Below are 21,916 nucleotides of genomic sequence, written 5' to 3' on the forward strand. Positions count from 1 at the left end.
GCTTTCTGTATGACCTGGTCTCTTGCCCCTTCCCAAGGTCCTCACAATCTAGGCAGAACCAACTTCTTCCTTGTGCCAGGGCTGTTATACCAAGAGAAAAAAAGTATGACATTCTTCAGGGTAGATCTTCTTACTACTATGGAATTACTGTCGAGTCTTTAAACTTATTTTGCCAAATGTGCCCACTTTCTGAACCCTTAACATGGCAGAAACATCTTCTCTCTTCTCGAGGAAAACCTGTAAGAAAAAATTAGATTATTGTAATTACAGAATTACAATAATTTCTGGGGTGGGAGAAGGAGAATTAAGTATGATTGTTTTCTAGGAAGAAAAGAAAGAAAAACACCTGCCTGTTTACTTACAAGAGGGAGGAGAGCTAGAACTGAAAGGAAAATGAGGTGGAGGAAGCAACAGGGCTCGTGACGACCCCCAACCTGGTGTTCTTCCTCTCCACGACCTGACCCTCACAGAATTCTTTTTTTTTTTTTTTTTTTTTCTGAGACATGGTCTTGCTCTGTTGCCCAGGCTGGAGTGCAGTGGCTCCAGCTCAGCTCACTGCAACCTCCGCCTCCCAGGTTCAAGCAATCCTCCCACCTTAGCCTCTCTAGTAGCTGGGACTACAGGCATGTGCCACCACGCCTGGCTAATTTTTGTATTTTTAGTAGAGATGGGGTTTCACCATATTGACCAGGCTGGTCTCGAACTCCTGACCCCAAGTGATCCACCTGCCTCAGCCTCCCAAAGTGCCAGAATTATAGGCATGAGGCACTGCACCTGGCCTCCCTCACAGAATTCTTTCCGAGTGCTTGTGAAACTTCTGAAGCAAGTGACTTTGTAGAGGGTGGAGGTTCCTATTTTGGTTTACACAAGCAGGGGTGAGCCAACACTCAGAGTATAGAAAGCACAGGAGTGTGGGAGAGAGAAGCACACAGAAAGGAGCTGCTAGGAACCGGCTGAACTGTGGTGGGAGTGAGGAGGCTCTGCCCTCTCAGAAGCTATGGAGTGGTGTTCAAGACTAATTCACAAGGAAGCCTGGTGCCTCAGCTAACACTGGGTGGCATTCTGCTGAAGAGGAGCTGACACATACTTTTCCATTTTCATTCAGCCTTCAAGTTTAAACAATCACCATCAGAACTTTCAGAAGTATATTATGTACTCCAGAACACCAGGATATAGTATAAAAGCTGCTATTTTTAAAATACCCCAGAGATCATAGGACCAAAAATGGGAACTACTTTCAGCCTTTCCAGATGGATGGCTTTCTTTCCTGATATAAGGGTTTTAAAGGGAAAAGGATGGCTCCATCTCCTTCAGTAACCTACAGCTTGTAACTTTCACAGTCTGAACACTCCTCCTTATTTCTGACTAGAATGTTTCCAGGTGCAAATGTAGTATATTTTCTCTGGCTGTGACCCCAAAGACAGTGAAATAGAGTCAGCTGATTTTCCATGTATGGTAACCCTCCCTATTCTTTTTTTTTTTTAAATAGAGATAGGGGTCTCACTATATTGTCCACACTGGACTTGAACTCCTGGGTTTAAGTGATCCTCCTGCCTCAGACTCTGAGTAGCTGGGACTACAGGCATATCCTGTTCTTGAATCATGTCATCCCTCTTTTAGTTACTTCAGATCAGTCACAAAATTGTTCCAACTTTATGCCATAGGCATGGCTTTTCCAACATGGAGGACGTCAGTTCTATAAACCTTACACAGCCAATCCTTGTTATTTGCAGATGCCATATTTGCAAATTCACCTACTCGCTAAGGTTTGTCTCCCGAAAATTAGTACTTGAGGGGTTTTTGCTGTCATTTGTGAGCATACACGGAGCTGTGAAAAATCTGAGTCACCTCACACACATGTTCCCAGCTCAGGTCAAACAAGGCAACACTCTGCCTTCTTGTTTCAGCTTTCACACTGTAAATAATGTCCTTTTCATGACGTCTTTAGTGCCATGTTTTTCTCATTTCTGTGCTTTTTATTGGTGACCTCCAAGCATAGTGCTGAAATGCTGTCTAGCATTCTAGGAGGCTGTGGTGTGCCTCATGGAGGAAATACGTATGTCAGATAAGCTTTGTTCACACACAAGTTATAGCCAGTTGGCTGTGAGTTCAATGTTATTGAATCATCAATCAATAAACAATAATTTAATGAATCAATATTAAATAAGGTGTCTTTAAGCAGAAACATCACAAAATAAGGCTCTATATTGATTGGTTGATGAAAATGTGACCAGAGACTCATAGGACTCTAACTCTGTAGTTCCCCTAAGAGCAATAGTTCAGTATTTACTAATACAGTGTTCTCAGCAATATTATAAAACATAACTACCAAGAATAATGAGTATTGACTGTACTTCATTTTCTCTGTATTCTTAAATATTACAGCTTGAAACAATGCTCTATTAAGAATGTGGGCTGGGCATGGTGGCTCACGCCTGCAGTCCCAGCACTTTGGGAGGCCAAGGTGGGTGGATCACTTGAGCCCAGGAGTTCAAGACCAGCTTGGGCAATATGGTGAAACCCTATCTCTACTAAAAATACGAAGATTGACCAGGTATGGTGGTTTGTGCCTATAGTCCTAGCTGTAAGAGTTAAAAAGAAAGAGGAAAGAAACATGAAAAATGGCTCAACAAAGACAGGTTTATTTTGGAGAATAAACCTGAGAGGGGCTTCTGGCCGATTTCCGTCAGGAGTACTCTCTCTTACAGACTAAATGTATTTAAGGGTTCAGGGTGAGAGAGCCTATCACAGGCTTGGAATGTTTCTGTGTGAAGGAGAAGTTCGTTGTGGGTTTGGAATGTCTCTGGTTGGAGGGGAGGTTATCTTGGGGCTGGCATGTCTCTGGTCAGGGAGAGGGTTTATGTTAGGGTTGGAATGTTTCTGGTTGGAGATGTCATTTGTGGTTTATGGTCATGCTGACATTAGCCATTAGGCTGATGCCCTTTGGGTTGGATTTAGGCAGTTTTTGATCAAGGGGCACTTTAAAATGGTGGTGCTTGTCCAAGATGGCAATGCTCCTGCTCTGTCACTAGCTACTTGGGAGGCTGAGGTGGGAGGATCACTTGAGCTAGGGAGGTTGAGGCTGCAGTGAGCCAAAATCGCGCCACTGCATTCCAGCCTGAGTGACAGAGTAAGACCCTGTCTCAAAAAGAAGAAAAGAAAAAGAATGTGATCAGTGTGAAGTACTGCAGCATGTTTTAATCCATTGCAGTCATTCTTCTTTTTCATGTTCAAATTGTTCCATCTTTGGACAGTAGGAGCCCCTGTACATTGCCTGTATCATTTCACATTACTCCATTAATCTTTTATCCCTTCCTTGTTTTCTGGCCACAACAAAATGTGCCATGCCCATCTTGTACATTTCTTGCCCCACACCTGGAATGAATCATTTCTTCAAGAAACCCAGTTCCTTTGGTCTGAAAGGGAGTGAAAGAAAGGGCATAAGATTGAGAGGACAGATGGCCACCAACTTCCTAGGACCCAGCACTTGGCCATCGCATCAGCACTTTTTCTTTTCTTTTTTTTTTTTTTTTGAGATAGTCTCATTCTTGTTGCCCAGGCTGGAGTGCAATGGTGTGATCTTGGCTTACTACAACCTCTGTCTCCTGGGTTCAATTGATTCTCCTGCCTCAGCCTCCCAAGTAGCTGGGATTACAGGTGGCCGGCATCACGCTTGGCTAATTTTTGTATTTTTAGTAGAGACAGGGTTTCACCATGTTGGCCAAGCTGGTCTTGAACTCCTGACCTCAGGTGATCCACCCGCCTCAGACTCCCAAGGTGCTGAGATTACGGGCGTGAGCCACCGTGCCTGGCCTCACATCAGCACTTTCAAGTTGGAAGCTTTCCGTCCATACCAGACGGTCTCTTGCTCTGATGACCTCTTCCATGTGCTCCACTGCCTCTAAAATTAATACTGACTCCGTGTATCTTCTCAGTCAGGAGTCATTTGATCTGTATTACTCAGTTCTGAAAAGAAGAAATCCTAGGTTGGCACAAAAAAAAAAGTTACTCCGTGCCAGCATGAGAAGAGAGGGAGGGGGCTGAACCACAGAAAAACCTAGGCTGTGGCAGGAATCTCTCTGCTCCTAGTGCCTAGGACCCAGTTGTTTCTTCTCCCAGGAAAATTATATATCTTTCCAATGAAGCTGACTCAGCAAGTGGTCTGCTTGTGATCTGCCTTAAGAGTGTTACCTTCTGTCAGACAGTTTACAGAGAAGTGAGGTCACTGTCCTAGCCACAGAGAGGAAGAACTGCGGGCATTGTGCAGAGTGGATAAAACAGCTAGAGTTAGAACCAAAAAGACCCGGTCTGAACACTCACTCGGCCACTAGCAAGTCACATAAGTAAGTCACATTTTTTAAGTTTCGCTTTTCTCTTCTGTAATGAGGATAAGGATATTCCCATCATAGGGCTATTTTGAGTGGCATTCAGCGTCCTAGTAGGTGTGCAAGGTAAGGTAGCAATTACTATTAGCATAGGCAGCAAAGGGTAGGAGCATAACACAGTGATGAGGATCACAGGCTCTGAAGTCAGGCAAACTTCATTCAAATCCCAGCTCCACTGATTAACAATGTGACCTCAGGCAAATTATTGACCATTCCGAGGTCTCAGCTTCTGCATCTGTGAGAAGAAAATGAAAATTCCTACTTTCATAGAGTTGTTGTAAGGATTAAATGAGATTCTATACATAACATACTTAATAACAATGAGTCAATAAATAATGATGATAGTAACTGAAAGGCAAAATGAGGTACCCAGTTGAGAGCCAGCCTTCTGTCTACTCAGCAGAGAATCATGATAATGTCATCACGGGGGTAGGGGGGATAGGAAAGGTGCATATGTTTCAGTGAAAGTGACAATTCTATAAGTAACTTCTAGGAGCACCTTCTATTATATTCCACAAGACAGCAGCTCCTCCTGGGGGTCATGATGGGGACAGAGCTGTAGACATCATAGTGAACAAATTAAAGTGACTCAGCAGTTTAATGCTGACAGTGAGAGGGGCTGGGACAGAAATGGCCAAGAAATACAAGAAAAGATGCATTTTCCTAACTATAAATAAGGCAAAGCATCTTTTTTGTACACTTGTCTGTTTCTTGATCATCTGTATTTCACTGTACATGAAAAACCTGCTAATGTCTTTTGCTCGTTTTTCTACTGAGTTGTCTTTTTCAATTTGAATTGTAGGCATTCTTTATATATCCTGGAAACTAATCCTTTCTTGGTTAGATGTGTTACAGATATCTTCTCCCACCTTGTGACTTGCCTCTTCACTCTCTTAAGAATACTTTTTTAGGCTGGGCATGGTGGCTCATGCCTGTAATCCCAGCACTTTGAGAGGCCGAGGTGGGTAGATCACCTGAGGTCAGGAGTTCGAGACCAGCCTGGCCAACATGCCAAAAGCACATCTCTACTAAAAATACAAAAATTAGCTGGACATAGTGGCGGGAGCCTGTAATCCCAGCTACTCAGGAGGCTAAGCCAGGAGAATTGCTTTAACCCAGGAGACGGAGGTTGCAGTGAGCCAAAATCCTGCCACTGCACTCCAGCCTGGGCAATAGAGCAAGACTCCATCTTAAAAAAAAAAAAATAAAACATTTTTAAAATTCAAAAAAAAGGCTGTTGGGATTTTTATTGCAGTTGCATTGAATCAATATGGGAAGAATACACATCTTGACAATATTGAGTCTTCCTATCCATGAAACAGGGATGTTTCTCCATTTAAATAGGTGTCTTTTAATAAAAGTCTTATAATTTTCTCAATGACATCTTGAACATTTTTTTTTTCTTTGAGATGGAGTTTCACTCTTGTTGCCCAGGCTGGAGTACAATGGTGCGATCTCGGCTCACTGCAAACATCACCTCCCAGGTTCAAGCAATTCTTCTGCCTCAGCCTCCCAAGTAGCTGGGATTATAGGCATGCACCATCATGCCTGGCTAATTTTGTATTTTCAGTAAAGACAGAGTTTCATCATGTTGGTCAGGCTAGTCTCAAACTCTTGACCTCAGGTGACCCCCCCCCCCCCCCCGCCTTGGCCTCCCAAAATGCTGGGATTACAGGCGAGAGCCACCGCACCCAGCCTGCCTTGAACATCTTTTGTCAGATTTATTCCTAGGCATCTTTTAACAAAAATAGTTAAACAAAAGTCACTTTTTTTTTTCTTTTTTGAGACAGGGTCTCATTCTGTCACCCAGGTGGTAGCTCACAGGTGTAATCCCAACACTTTGGGAGGCGGAAGCAGGCGGATTACCTGAGGTCAGGACTTCAAGACTAGCCTGCCCAACATGGTGAAACCTCATCTCTACTAAAAATACAAAAATCAGCCAGGCATAATGGCAGGCGCCTGTAATCCCAGCTACTTGGGAGGCTGAGGCAGGAGAATCAGTTGAACCCAGGAAGCGGAGGTTGCAGTGAGCCGAGATCGTGCCACTGCACTCCAGCTTGGGCGACAGAGGGAGACTCCATCTCAACAAAAAAAAATTATTTTAAGCTATGATTTACCCTGTAATGCCAAAGTCATGGTTTCGGCCAGCTGCGGTGGCTCACATCTGCAATCCCAGCACTTTGGGAGGCTGAGACGGGCAGATCACCTGAGGTCAGGAGTTCAAGACCAGCCTAGCCAACATGGCGAAACCACATCTCTATTAAAAATACAAAAATTAGCCAGGCATGGTGGTGTCTGGGTGCCTGTAATCCCAGACATTTGGGAGGCTGAGGCGGGAGAATTGCTTGAACCCGGGAGGTGGAGGTTGCAGTGAGCCAAGATCATGCCACTGCATTCCAGCCTGGGTGACAGAGCGAGACCCTATCTCAAAAATAAATAAATAAATAAAGTCATGGTTTTAAACTTTAGTGGACATAAGACTCTCCTGGTGAGCCTATTCAAAATGCAGAGTCCCAGACCCCTACCAAATCCTCAGGTCTGGGATGGGCCCTGGGAATCTGTATTTTCAACTGGCAGACCAGATGATTCTGATGCATGAAGTTCAAAGATCACACTTTGAGAAGCACAGAGTAGACAAAGGCCATCAGGCATTCATGAGCAGACAGGGAGACTGGGTGTCCTCCTAGCGGGCAAGCTGCCAGGCCTGAGTTTCCTCCCGTGTCAGCTCCCTGCTCTTACATTAGAGCTGCCTATTTAAGCACAGTGAAAGTTGAAAAGGCTGGGCTTTCTTATGAATATAATTCCCACATGACACACATTCATCTGCTTTCTCCATCCACCACATTCTCCACCCTTTAGTTCCTGAATTTGCAGCAATGGATATCTGCTCACTGCCACTGGGACCTACTCTAACAGGGACTTCAATCTGCAGTCAAGTTACCTACCCTCTGCATTGTTTTCACAGATGAGAGTCCCTAAATGACTGGTCAAGGTCTTTGAGGGGTGGGCCAGGGACATCAGGAGTGTGAAGGCGTCGTTACCCCCAAACAATGGCATGGAGCAGATTCCTCCTATGCATTCAGTAGCCTGTATAGGATTAGTATATCAGAAGGCCCCATGCTATAGCCCTTTGATCACCAGTGTCAAAGGCATGAACACCTTTTGCTGAGACAAAGTAAGCCTCTCTGTAACTGTATTAATATTTTCTTTTTAGAGGAAGAACCCCAGCAAGGGGTGATGAAGGTGCCCTAAAGGTCCTCAGACCACTGCGGTCTGTCCCAAGGCTGTCCTTGGAACTATCTCTCCCCTCCCTGGCTCCCTCTCACAGTGTAGCCCCTAGACCACGGGCTCAGGGGCCTCCAGTCAAAGCTGCTGACTCTGACCATGACCTTTCTCTGGACTGTTTTCATTTGCATGGTGCTGCTGAGGGTGGAAGAGCTATATAGGCTCCAGGCCATTCACAAGAGGATTAGGCCTGGGCTGAGGGTGCAGTGGGAAAGAGGCAGCAGGGAAGGCCCAGCTCCACTCCCAGAGCACTCGTCATGCCCTACCTGCTGTCAGGATTCTTCTGTGACTGTGTGATCCGAGAGAGCGACAGGAGAAATGGAGAGGGCACCATCGCACAGCCCCTCAAGTTTGAGGGGCAGGATTTTGTTGTTCTCAAACAAAGATGTCTGGCCCAGAAGTGCCTCTTTGAAGATCGTGTGTTCCTAGCAGGTGTTCAGGCCTTGGCCTCCCATGAGCTGAGCCACAAAACCAAGATTAAGGCCATCACATGGAAAAGGCCAAAGGTAGGGATGGAGGGGATGGGACTTCAGGAGCCAGCTCTTGGGGAACAAGAAGCCAAATGGTCCAGAGCCTGAGGCCATGGATCCCTCCTCTGGGCAATTGACTTATCCAAGGGTCTCTTTATCCAAAATATCTTTCTGCTTCCTCCTGAAACTGGAGATGTTATTTTCTATTCATGAGCTAGAGATTATTATAATACTTTATGGGTCCCTGAAATAGTGAATATTTTTAGGGAGCTAATGCATTGTAATCAAATATCATGTCTTTTTTTTTTTTTTTTTTTTTTTTTTTTTTGAGAGAGAGAGACTTGCTCTGTTATCCAGGCTGGAGTGCAGCGGCTTGATTATAGCTCACTGCAGCCTCAACCCCCCAGGCCCAAACAGTGATCCCACTTCACAACTCAGCCTTCCGAGTAGCTGGGACCCCAGGCATGTGCCACCACATTTTTATTTGTTTAAATAAACATTATTTATTTATAGAGATGGGGCCTCACTATGTTGCCCAGGCTGGTCTCAAACCCCTGGGCTCAAGCAGTCCTCCTGCCTAGGCCTCCCAAAGTGCTGGGACTACAGGCAAGATCCATTTCACCTGGTCTCATGTCTCTTCTTCAGAGCAGGTGTTTTGGGGGTGGGAGAGTAGAGTGGTTAGAAGTACTAAGGCTCACAGTTTCAGGGAGAGTTCTGTGGAAGGTGGTGAAAAGTAAAGAAATGGAAGGGTGGAGACCTGCCTTCTTAATCTTTCACCTAAGGCTTGTTCATTCATGTTCTGTCGCTTCTGTTTAAGTAGAAAGGTCCGTGCTGAGCAGCCAGACTCCTTACGGGATGAAGCAGTTTGCGTCAGGCTACCTTATGGCGCAACCGAGAAGCCCCTTGTGTCAACTTGAGTAGGTGAAAGTGCTTGGGCACAAGGCCCTTCTTCCTGCTTGGAGAGGCTTAGAGCTCCAAAAAGGGTTCACTGCATTTAGAGCAGGCAAGAAACTCTCTAGACCAGTAGGCTCTGAGGAGGGCATATACAGCCCAGTAGATCTGCAAGATGATCCATTGGAGTGGATGAAAAAACTATTATAAGTATTTATATCTATTTTTTAAATAAACTGTAAATTTCAGAATGGTTTTAGATTTACAGGAAAAGATTGTGAAGATGGTACAGAGTTCTCATATACCTTGTAGCCATTTCTTCCTATTATCAACATCTTGCATTGATACAGTACATTTGCTACAATTAATTAGCCAGTGTTAATATATTATTATTAGCTGAAGTCTGTACTTTTCCTTAGTTTTTTGTCTGATGTCCTTTTTCTGTTCCAAGATATGACATTACATTTAGTAGTAACGTCTCCTTAGCCTTCTCTTGGCTGTGACAGTAACTCTGACTTCCCTGGTGTTTTAGGACCTTCACAGTTTTTTAAAGAGTACTGGTCAGGTATTCTGTAAAATAATGACCCTCAGTTGGCATTTGTCTGCTATTTTTCTCCTTATGGGCTTAAGGGTTTGGGGGAGGAAGACCACAGGGTAAAGTGCCGTTTTCGTCACATTATATATCAAGGATGCAGGCAATAAACATGCCTTCTCATTGTGGTGTTGACCTTGGTCATGTGGCTGAAGTAGTGCTTGTCAGGTTTCTCTACCGTGAAGTTACTTCTTCCCCTCTTTTCATAATATACTCTGGAAGCAAGACACTAAGCATAAGCCCATACTTAAGCAAGGGGGAATTGTGCTGCACCCTCTTGAGGGCAGAGGATCTGCATCAATTATTGGGAATCATTCTGCATGGGAGCTTTGTCTATTCTCCCCATTTGTTTATTTATTCAGTCACTTGTTTATATCAATATGGACTCATGGATCTTGATTTTTATTTTAAGTCGTAATACAATACTGCTTTATTTTGTTGCTTAGGTTGTCCCAGCTTTCTTCATTGGGATCTCTCAGTTGGCTCCTGTGTCTATTTAACATACCCTAAGTGTTTGTGGGTTTTTTTTTTCCCTTGAGCACTTTCTTACTTTCTGGCACTACCGGCTCATAATGTGTATCTCCTGCCTCAATCCTAGAATCAGTCATTTCTCCAAGGAGCACTGGTTTCTTTTATTGAAAAAGGTATCAGATATCAAGATCTGGTTGCTAAATCTACACATTGCTACTGGAGTGTGATTGCTTCTGTTCCTCTCAGCTTATAGAGAAAGGAGATACGTGTGTGTACTAAGCCAGCTATATACACATATCTATAATATTTATATGTATAACCATCTCATATCTGTAAATATTTCTATATAAAGCCATTTGTATCTGTACTAAGCTAAACGTGAGTTCACTGAGATAACTACATATTTCTTGGCTTTGTGTGTTAATATAAAAGGAATTTTTTTAAATTTCGAATTCCAGTTGTTCATTGCTGGTATATAGAAAACTAATTGGTGTTTATATACTAACTTGGAATCGTGCAACTGAGCTATACTCACTTATTAGTTCCCAGTGGATTTTTTTGGGTAATTTGTTTGGAATTTTCTACATAGACAATCGTGTCATCTGTAAATAAAGATAGTTTTTTTTTGTTTCCAATATTTATATCTTTCATTTCTTTTTCTTATCTTGTTGCATTAGCTAGGACTTCCAGTAGGACGCTGAATAGGAGTGGTACAGGAGGACATCTTGCTTTGTTCCCAATCTTAAGGGGAAAGCATCTAGTTTCTCACCCTTAAGTATGAAGTTAGCTGTTATTATTTTTGAAAGCAGATGATCGTTACCAAGTTGAGGACATTCTCCTCTCTTCCTAGTTAGCTGAGAGGTTTTTTTAAATCGTGAATGGGTGTCAGATTTTGTCAAGGGCATTTTCTCCATCAATTAGTATGGTTATATAATTGCTTTTTTTAGCCTGTTGATGTGGTAAATTACATTAATTGATTTTTGAATGTTGAACAAACCTTGTACCTCAAATAAATCCCACTTGGTCATGGTGTCTGTTTATACATTGTTGTATTTGAGTTGCTCATATTTTGTTGAGGATTTTGCTTCTATGTTCATAACAGATATTGGTCTGTAGTTTTTCTTTATTAGAGTATCTTTTTCTGGCTTGCATATTAGGATAATGCTGGCCTGATAGAATGAGTTAGGAAGTGTTCCCTCTGCTTCTATTTTATGGAAGATATTGTGGAAAATTCATATTATATATTTCTTCCTTGAATATTTGGTAGAATTCACTAGTGAAACCATCTGGTTCTGGTGCCTTCTTTTTTGGATAGTTATTAATTATTGAGTCAATATTCTTGATAGGTATAGCGCTGTTCAGATTATCTAATCCTCTAACGAATTTTGGTAGCTTTCATCATTCAAGAAATTTGTCAGTTTCACTTGTTATCAAATTTGTGAGCATGGAGCTGTCCATTATTATCCCTTTAATGTCCAAAAGTTCAGTATTGATTGCAGGAATCTGTCCTGCAGACCCCAGCTCGCACCACGGATGAATAACATACCAAGACACCAATATTTAGTGAAAGAGCAGCTAGGGGTCCAAGCCGCTCACAGACACTAAGAAAGGTGCTGTGAAGAGTCAGCAGCCACGGCCCTGACTAGCTGGCCCTGCAGGCATTTATTTAGCACAGTTTTAATGTCAAAGGCTTTGAGTCAACACACCTGTGGGTAATTAATCTGGTTGCCCTCACCCCGGGGGGCAGCTATCCTGCCCGTGAGTGATCAAAGGTTAGTTTTAGGACCACATGAGTAAACAAGCTCTTTAGATAAACTCCTCTACATTCCTATGTATCTATGCCCTAAGCTATTAAGTGGATTCGGCAGCCTTCAGCCAAACACTTTATGCAAACCTGTAGGCCTTCCAAGAGGGTTTGTGTTTATATCCTATAAATTCATCTTAAAATTTTTCCTGCCAGCCTGACTGAACTCCCACAAGTGATAACCTCTCCTTCATTTTTGATATTAGTAATCTGTGTTTTCTATTTTTCTTGTTTAGCATGGCTAGAGGTTTATCAATTCTATTGATCTTTCCAAAGAACCATTTTTGTTTTCATTGACTTTCTATTGTTTTCTTGTTTTTTATTTCATTTATTTCTGCTCTGATTTTTTATTATTTCTTTTCTTCTGCTTGCTTTAGGCTTAAATATATCTTCTTTAGTGTCCTAAGGTGGAATATTGCTTATTGATTTTTTCTTTTCTTTCTTTTCTAACTTATGCATTTAATGCTATAACTTTCCCTTTAAACACTGCTTTTGTTGCATCCCACAAATTTTGATGTTATATTTTTATTTTCACTTAGTTAAAAACATTTTGTAAGTTCTTTTGAAATTTCTTTTTTGGCCCTCGTGTTATTTAGAACTGTGTTGTTTGGTTTCCAAATAATTTGGGATTTTTCAACTATCTTTTTGTTATTGATTTCAAGTATCATTCCACTGTGGTCTGTGAAGACACTGTATGCTTTCTATTCTTTTAAATTGGTTGCCGGATGCAGTGGTGCACCCCTATAATCCTAGCACTTTGGGAAGCTGAGGCAGGTGGATCATGAGGTCAGGAGTTCAAGAACAGCCTGACCAACATGATGAAACCCTGTCTCTACTAAAAATACAAAAATTAGCCAGGCGTGGTGGCATACATCTGTAATCCCAGCTACTCACGAGGCTGAGGCAGGAAAATCGCTTGAACCGGGAGGTAGAGGTTGCAGTGAGCCAAGATCTCACCACTGCACTCCAGCCTGGGTGACAGAGAGGGACTGTGTCTCAAAAAAAAAAAAAAAATTGGTTAAGCTGTGTTTTATGGCTCAGAATGTGTTGTATCTTACTGACTTGTTACATATGAATTTGAGAAAATGGTTTATTCTGCCATTGTTGGATGTAGAATTCTATTAATGTCAATTTGATCCAGTTGGTTGATAGTGTTGTTCAGGTCAACAATATCCTTAATGCTTTTCTGCCTGCCTGCTTGATCTATAATTACTGAAAGAGGGTGTTGACATCACCAACTATAATACTGGATTTGTCTATTTCTTCTTTCAGTTCTATCACTCTTTGCCTCACGTATTTTGACGCTGTTGTTAGTTGCACACATATTTAGGATTGTATGTCTTCTTGGAAAGTTGACCAATTGACCTTTTTCATCTATATGTAATGCCTGTCCTTATCTCTGATAATTGTCCTTGTTCTGAAGTCTGCTGTTTCTGAAATTAATACAACTCCAACTTTCTTTTGATTATTGTTAGTGTGATATATCCTTCTCTATCTATGAGTTTTTATATTTAAAGTGGGTTTCTTGGCCAGGCATGGTGGCTCACGCCTGTAATCCCAGCACTTTGGGAGGCCAAGGCAGGCACATCACCTGAGGTCAGGAGTTTGAGACCAGCCTGGCCAACATGGTGAAACCCCATCTCTATTAAAAATACAAAATTAGCCGAGCATGGTGGTGCATGCTTGTAATCGCAGCTACTCAGGATGTTGAGGTGGGAGAATCGCTTGAAACCAAGAGGCGGAGACCATGCCATTGCACTCCAGCCTGGGTGACAAGAGCGAAACTCTGTCTCAAAAAAATAAATAAAGTAGGTTTCTTGCAGACAACATATAGTTGAGTCTTGTTTTTATCCACTTTCATGGTCTTTGTCTTTTAATTGGTGTATTTTGATCATTCACATGTAAGTGATTATAATATAGATTACTACCTACATGTTTATAACTGATTTCTATTTATTGCATTTGTTCTTGTCCCCTCCCCTTTTTCTGGCTTCTCTGGTTTAACTGAAAGTTTTATATTTTATCCTTTTACCTCTTCTTTTTTGTCTTTTTTTTTTTTTTTTTTTTTGAGACAGGGTCTGGCTTCTGTCACCCAGGCTGGAGTGCAGTGGCATGCTCTTGGCTCACTGCAACCTCCACATCTTGGGCTCAAGCCATCCTCCTATCTCAGCCTCCTGAGTAGCTGGGACTACAGGTGCATGCCACAATGCCCAACTAATATGTGTGTATGTGTGTGTGGGTGTGTGTGTATGTGTGTGTGTGTGTGTGTGTGTATATTTATATATATATATAGCCCCATTCTTCTCAGCTTCATGGAGTCTTGGCATTCCTGTGACACAGTTCAAACGGGGTCTCTCTCCCCACCTTCCCCATATATACATATATATATATATATATATATAATTATTTTTTTTTTTTAAAGACAGGGTTTTGCCATGTTGCCCAGGCTGGTCTCAAACTCCTGAGCTCAAGCAATCTGCCCACCTTGGCCTCCCAAAGTGCTGGGATTACAGGTGTGAACCACGGCACCTGGCCTTATCTCCTCTCTTGGTGTATCAATTATATTTATTTTTTCAATTCTAGTGGTCATGCTAGAGTTTCCAATATATTTTCAACTAAGTCCACCCTCAAATAACACTATACCATTTAGTTTGTACTCTAGGTATTTTATAACAGAGAACAAAGTATTACCATTTCCTTCCCTTCTTTGCTTATGACATTACTGTCATTTGTTTCACTTATCTGTATGCTATAATTGCCCAATACATTATTTTTATTATGATTTTAACTAAGTTACCCTTTAGATTAAGAATTTAAAATCAAGATTTTATTTTATCTTGATTTATTTCCTCTCCAGTGCTCTTCCTTTCTTTATGTGGGTCCAAGTTTCTGACCTATATCATTTTTTCTTCTCCCTAAAGAACTTCTTTTAACATTTCTTGCATGGCAGGTCTGCTGGCAGTGAATTTCCTCTACTTTTGTTTGTCTGATTAAGCTGCAGAATAACAATATTAATAATATCACTACCAAAATAATTCCTGAAAACAGTTTACAGTCTTTCCATAGGCTTTCTTCTTTCTCCTTTCATTTAAAATGGTTTTAAATAGTTGTTCATTGCCTGAACACTATAGGCAATACATTACATACTTTACATCCTCCCTTTAATCATCATGTACTTTGTTGGGTTTTTGTTTTTTTTGAGACAGAGTCTCACTCTGTCGCCCAGGCTGGAGTGCAATGGTGCGATCTTGGCTCACTGCAACCTCTGCCTCCAGGCTCAAGCAATTCTCCTGCCTCAGCCTCCCAAGTAGCTGGGACTACAGGCCATGAGCCAACATGCCTGGCTAATTTTTGTATTTTTAGTAGAGACGAGGTTTCGTCATGTTGGCCAGGCTGGTCTCGAACTCCTGGCCTCGTGATCCGCCCACCTCAGCCTCCCAAAATGCTGTGATTACAGGCGTGAGTCATTGCACCTGGCCATCGTGTAATTTTAAATGTACAAATAACGAAATACTAACTACTTACTCTCAGTCCTTATGTTAATGTCCTTCTAAACCTGCTGGTTGTCTGAAGGTTATTCTCTAGTATATTCCTCAGGAAGAGCTCATGGGAACAATATTCCCTGAATTCTTATGTATTAGAAACAGTTTGCCCACATCCCTTATTCTTGAAATGAATAAAGGAAGTCATATTGTATATAAATCCTTGGTTCACATTTTCTTTCCTTAAGCATCTTAAATATACTGCTCCAATTTCTTCTGGCATAAAAAGGCCTTGCTACTGGAAAGTCTGAAAATAATCTAATGTTTTCCCCTTAAAAGTCACTTGTTCTTTCTCCCTAGATGTCCAAACAATGTTTTTTTTTTCTTTGAATCCCAGTAATTTTCTAGAATGTATATTCATGTTGGTCATTCTGGGTCAATATTCAGTTTGCCCTTTCAATCAATATGTAGTATTAAATATGTGTTTTTATTTAAGGAAAGATATTTTCAAATTATAGTGGGATTTTTTGTTTTTGTTTTTGTTTTTTTGAGACAGAGCCTCACTCTGTCGCCCAGGCTATAATTCAGTGGTGCAATCTTGGCTCACAGCAACCTCTGCCTCCCGGGTTCAAGCGATTCTCTCACCTCAGCCTCCCAAGTAGCTGGGACTATAGGCATGTGCCACCATGTCCAACTAATCCTTTTATCTTTTGTAGAGATGAGGTCTCACTATGTTGCCCAGACTGGTCTCGAACTCCTGGCCTCAAGTGATCCTCCCACCTTGGCCTCTCAAAATGCTGGGATTACAGGTGTAGGCCACCACACCTGGCCAATATTATTATTTCTTATGGTTCATATTTCTTAGTATCTTCATAACATTCAAGGTTCATATTTCTTTATGGTTTTGGTTTTTGTCCTTAGGATATATTCCAAAAGGGATAGACAGCCAAAATGTTACATTTTAAGTGACTTGAAGTAATTATTTTTCTGTGAATGGTTATGCCGTTAGGTCCCTTTGCTTCAGTTTGCTTTCAGCTTTTACAGATGGCTTTTTAGAATTATTTTTTCTTTAATTTTGGCTCTTAATTATTTAAAACTTTACATGATTCCTAAGTCAAAACTATTTTTAAACGTTATATTCAGAGTTCTACTTCCATCCCTATTTCTACCACCTTATTCCTTCCCTCTCCATATAGGTAAACCTTTTTGAAAACGATTGTTTTAGTTTATCCTTCCATTGCACTCAGAGTTGCAGATGGGACACATGCTGTGGGGTGTAGCATAAGCAAGATTTTCCATCTACTGGGGGATGCACCCCTGAGTGCAGGAGGTTCAGCTCACTTGGGTATATTGGGTTGTTGTGATGGGGGTCAGGGGAAGGTGGGGAGAGAGACCCTGTTTGAACTGTGTCACAGGAATGCCAAGACTCCATGAAGCTGAGAAGAATGGGGCTAAAACCAGATCACTAGCCTGGCACAGTGGCTCACGCCTGTAATCCCAGCACTTTGGGAGGCCGAGGCTGGCAGATCACTTGAGGTCAGGAGTTCGAGACCAGCCTGGCCAACATGGCGAAACCCCGTCTCTCTCTACTAAGAATACGAAAACCAGCCAGGCATGGTGGCACACATCTGTAGTCCCAGCTACTCGGGAGGCTGAGGCGGGAGAATTGCTTGAACCTGGGAGGCGGAGTTTACAGTGAGCCGAGATCACGCCACAGTACTCCAGCCTGTGTCACCCACTGCACTCCAGCCTGGCGACACAGTGAGACTCTGTCTCAAAAACAAAACAAAACACTGAATCTATATTTTATTTATTTTTATTAATTTATTATTATTATTATTATTATTTTGATTCTCCTGTCTCAGCCTCCCAAGTAGCTGAGATTACCTGTCACCACGCCTGGCTAACTTTTGTATTTTTAGTAGAGACAGGGTTTCACTAAGTTGGCCAGGCTGGTCTCGAACTCCTGACCTCAAGTGATTGACCCGCCTTGGCCTCCCAAAGTGCTGAGAATACAGGTATGAGCCACCGCACCCGGCCGACACTGCCCTAACTCTCAAGGTGCATCCTTACTCGGATAGTATGACAGTGTGGGAAGCAGCATGGGACAATGTAAAAAGGAGGCATGTTTCTGGCTTCTGCCACTTACTAGCTGTGTGTCTTTGCACAAGTTTCTTAACCTCTCTGGGCCTGTTTCCTTATCTGAAAAATAAGAATGATAGTATTCCCTTCACAGGGCCAAATGGAACACTACATAACGGAACTCAATAAATAATAGCTACTGCGGCCGGGCGCGGTGGCTCACATCTGTAATCCCAGCACTTCGGGATGCCGAGGCAGGTGGATCACAAGGTCAAGAGATGGAGACCATCCTGGCCAACATGGTGAAACCCTATCTCTACTAAAGATGCAAAAATTAGCTGGGCATGGTAGCACATGCCTGTAGTCCCAGCTACTCGAGAGGCTGAGGCAGGAGAATGGCTTGAACCCCGGAGGCAGAGGTTTCAATGAGCCAAGATTGCACCACTGCACTGCAGCCTGGCGACAGAGTGAGACTTCATCTCAAAAAAAAAAAAAAAAATCTATCTATCTACTGTTATTCTTACCTGGTCATTTCCTTTTTGTTTCACAGGAAATTTGCAAGAATCCCCGATTTATCATTGATGGAGCCAACAGAACTGACATCTGTCAAGGAGAGCTAGGTAGGAAAGTGCCTCAGGTCAGATCCTGCCAGATGATCAAGGGGTGATTAGAAGGTGTGATCCCTTTCCAGGAGGTAGAGGGACAATCTGTGCTGGCTTCTAGTAACTTTTTGGAAGATTTTTTATAACAGTTGCTTTATGGTCGTTTATCTACATGCTGGCGATTGCTTCATTTCCTCCTACATGCCTCTTTAGCACTCTGCCATGCATCACACGGGGTATCTGTATCCTGTGGCCTCCTCTCCAGCATCTCAAGGACACTTACATACCCCACTCAGCCTGACAAAAGCCCTGCTTTTCACTGTATCGTCTTTCTTGGAAGACAGCTCTGTGACTGTGCACCAAGCCTGCCCCTTGGGCATGGAGACTCTAGATACATACACAAAAGGCATCGCCAAGGAAAGCACTTGTAACTGGAACCCTTGTTTAAATTGCGCCAGCATAGCTCCATCTTAAAAGAGTCTTTCCACAAAGATGGCATCCGCCATGTGGATGAGCATCCAATTTTCTCTTTGATTGGTTAGCTAGACTGCTCCATCTGATCTTCCTCTCTCTCGACCTCTTGTTCAGAAAGTATTGTCTTTGGTGTGGACTATGAGCAAGCTCTGTGAAGTAAAATTGGAGAGAATATCAACAGAAACAATTTAAATTTGAGGAAAAGGGGCACCTAAGACCAAAGGACTTTGGCTTATTTCGTTCCAGAAGGGGAGGCTGAGAATAAATCAGATGAATATCTGGGTTCCTGCACCTGGGGGAAGGCTTCCTGCAGAGCCCTGGACATAATAACCTGGGACCTTCAAACCAATAACCTCTTTCCAAGGAAAGATTGGCTGCTTCCAAGGAGGGTAGGGGAGAGTGGCTGCAGGCAGCTCTCAGTCTCCCCTGCACACTCTCAGTTGCCCCATCCTCCTTAGAAGGCAGCTCTGTGACCAGGTACACCCCCTATTATACACACACACACACACGCACACAGAGAGAGAGAGAGACAGAGAGAGAGAGAGCAAAGTGTTACCTCCAACTACATACAGTACTCTGTCAGAAAAGAAGTCCAGAGAATAAGAAAATGTCCCGATCTCATTCCGTTGCCAGCAATGCCTTACTGCCCACTATAGATGGGTTCCAGGGCACCTGCCTACCTGGCCTTCCTTCCAATACAAATCATCTTGGTGGATGGTTCTCTGATGCTCAGTCATCGCTGAAGTCAGAAGAGGAATTGGACTCAACATTGCAAAGGCATGGGGCAGGGCAGATTTCCTACAGGTGTTAGGAAGAACAACCCAGTTATGATCACCTACTGCTCTGTCTCCATTGATGCCTAAAAAGGAAGTGAGTTTATACTGCAGTTGGAGGAACTGCCTGCAGCCTTGAGGAAAATGTCTAGTCACAAGGGAGTAAGTTACCTGTTGATCATATTGTCAAGGAATTCCTGTCCAATTCTCCTTCCCTGGGTTGACACCTCTGTAAGATCAGATCTGGAAGTAGGACAGTGGGCACCAAGGGAGTCCCCGTTCAGGGAAGTGGAGTGGCTGGCTGGGATTGGGGCTTTTTCTTCCCAGGAGGAGCAGGACTGCTCACGATCTGTGCCCTGTGTCTGCCTGCAGGGGACTGCTGGTTTCTCGCAGCCATTGCCTGCCTGACCCTGAACCAGCACCTTCTTTTCCGAGTCATACCCCATGATCAAAGTTTCATCGAAAACTACGCAGGGATCTTCCACTTCCAGGTGAGGTAATGAGAGTGTAGTTAAGAGGGCCAACTGCAGGCTACCCACCGCTGGTCTCCTGGCCTTGACTTCCCAGAAGCTGAAGGAAACTTTCCACCCATCTACCCGCAGTGGCAACAGTTGACATGGACCCCCTTAAGGCTTCAAGCCTGGGAGGAAGCAGTTGCTTATCTCTGGCTCCCTAATCCCTCCCCCACCACCTTCCACTATGTCCCAGAAAGGCAGGAAGACATCCTGTTTACTGTGGGTCTATTTTTGTCTTTGCAGCTGTCTGGCTGCTGTTATTGCCTGCAGCCCTTCTCAAGTAGGTCCCTAAGATATTAGCACTGGGACACCAAAGAACCCTTCAGGTTGTACAGGAACCCCTGTCCAGGGCTCCTGTGTACTTCTTCCTCTCTAAGGCATGGCGGTACCAAGGCTATCACTCCTCTCTTCCAAGCCCTGGAAGAAGAGTCTGCTTAACCTGGGGATCAGGCTTCTTGTTTGCCCTAGAACTGAATCTGATGGTTCTAGAATCCATCCAGCTACTGGAAATTTTCTGGGTCCCAGTCACCTTGGCATAGAGATGGTGCTAGAGCAGAACCAAACTGAATTCTACCTGTGAGGGTCTCATAGGTTCTGGGATGCTGGGGAGTCAGCCTGTCTCCAGCTTCAAAGGCTCCCTCATGTCCCAGGATGACCCACATTATCAGTTCTTGCTCCCCTAGTCTTGCACCTCAGCACGGAAGGCCTCAGAAAAGGTCTGTCTCCAGGCTCAGACTGCCCCTCCTGCTGCCTTGGGAACATGGCATATTTAAAGGGTCTCAGATCTAAAGGGCCTTAAATACAAATATCAGATAGATTTCTGTTCTCATTTCAATGAGGGAGAAAGTGCCATTGAAAAGGAAACTAAACCGCATAAAACTGGCCCTTTTCAGTTCAAACTGATTCATTCAAAAAAGAGCGACATCCAAACTTGAAATGATGGGACAATGTTCCTGCTACAGCTAGAATAGATTCTGGGTCACTTTGTTTCTCCATTTCAATCCTTGTTCTTCAGTTTGGCATCAAGAAATACCTAAATCAGTACAGTGCCTTCACTGCATAGTTCCCAATCCTGCCCACATTGAATCAGCTGGGGGCACCTGAGAGTGCTGACACCCAGGCCCTGCCCCAGAACTGCTGAGCAGGAGAATGAAAATCTTACATCCTAAGACATTCATGGAGCACCTACTCTACCCATTACTGGGCTGGACTCTGTGGAAAGACATGAAGTATATGTAACTCACTTCCAGTCCTCAAAAAGCACCCAGTCCAGTTAGAGCCAGATTCACACACCCCAAACCCAAAATAGGATGAACAGGCACCCAGATGCAGAGTCCAGGAAATGATGCTGCTTTGGGATTCAAGAACCCCCTGAGGAATTTGGAGGAAGGACACATTTCCTAACAGTAATTTGAGTATGTGACTCTGTGCGTGACGCTTCTGTGCAGTTCTGGCGCTATGGAGAGTGGGTGGACGTGGTTATTGATGACTGCCTGCCAACGTACAACAATCAGCTGGTTTTCACCAAGTCCAACCACCGCAATGAGTTCTGGAGCGCTCTGCTGGAGAAGGCTTATGCTAAGTAAGCAACGCTTTAGAATGTGAGGTGGGGCTAGAGGTGAGAAAGTGGGTTGCAAAATCCAGCCAAGGCCTCACTCACAGGAAGAGGCATGTGCCTCTATACATGCATATGTGTGGATGTGCAAGTCCAGCTGTGACCCAAAGTTAGAGATCAGTTCCAGGCAACAACAGCTCTAACTAAAAACATTAAATTTAAGAGTAGAAATGAAGATTTGCATAGAAGACCTTTAGCTTTAGCTTACCATAGCGAGTTCTTTCATTGCGCCTCCATGGTGGCATTGCAAGTCTTGGATCAGAGCATTGTATCTCTGGAGCTCAGATCCCAGGGTCTTGCTTGGCTCAACCTCACGTGCTTATAGCAGATTTATAAAGCCATGTTGTCTCTCAACTTAAAAGCTCCACCCCAGATGCTAATAATGGATTTTTTAAATTTTTTTGAAACAAGGTCTCACTCTGTAATGCAGGCTGGAGTGCAGTGGTGTAGTCACGGCTCACTGCAGCATTGACCT

At 43.2% G+C, this 21,916-nt stretch overlaps 1 protein-coding gene across 5 annotated transcripts in view; it reads left to right on the forward strand.

Annotated features, from left to right (window-relative positions):
* Positions 1–21,916, forward strand: part of CAPN3 (calpain 3) — a 57,831-nt gene that overhangs the window by 11,961 nt on the left and 23,954 nt on the right. For 4 of the 5 annotated variants that reach the window (XM_063716592.1, XM_063716591.1, XM_002825346.6 and 1 more), the window contains exons 2-4: positions 18,013–18,082; positions 19,684–19,802; positions 21,275–21,408. In XM_063716592.1, coding sequence (XP_063572662.1) covers positions 18,013–18,082; positions 19,684–19,802; positions 21,275–21,408 — 323 coding nt within the window. Of the gene's footprint in view, positions 1–7,000; positions 8,177–18,012; positions 18,083–19,683; positions 19,803–21,274; positions 21,409–21,916 lie in introns of those variants that run through there. The other variant, XM_054532645.2, reaches the window with a different exon arrangement.

The sequence above is a fragment of the Pongo abelii genome, chromosome 16 (genome assembly GCF_028885655.2).
Source record: "Pongo abelii isolate AG06213 chromosome 16, NHGRI_mPonAbe1-v2.0_pri, whole genome shotgun sequence".
Taxonomy (NCBI): Eukaryota; Metazoa; Chordata; class Mammalia; order Primates; family Hominidae; genus Pongo; species Pongo abelii.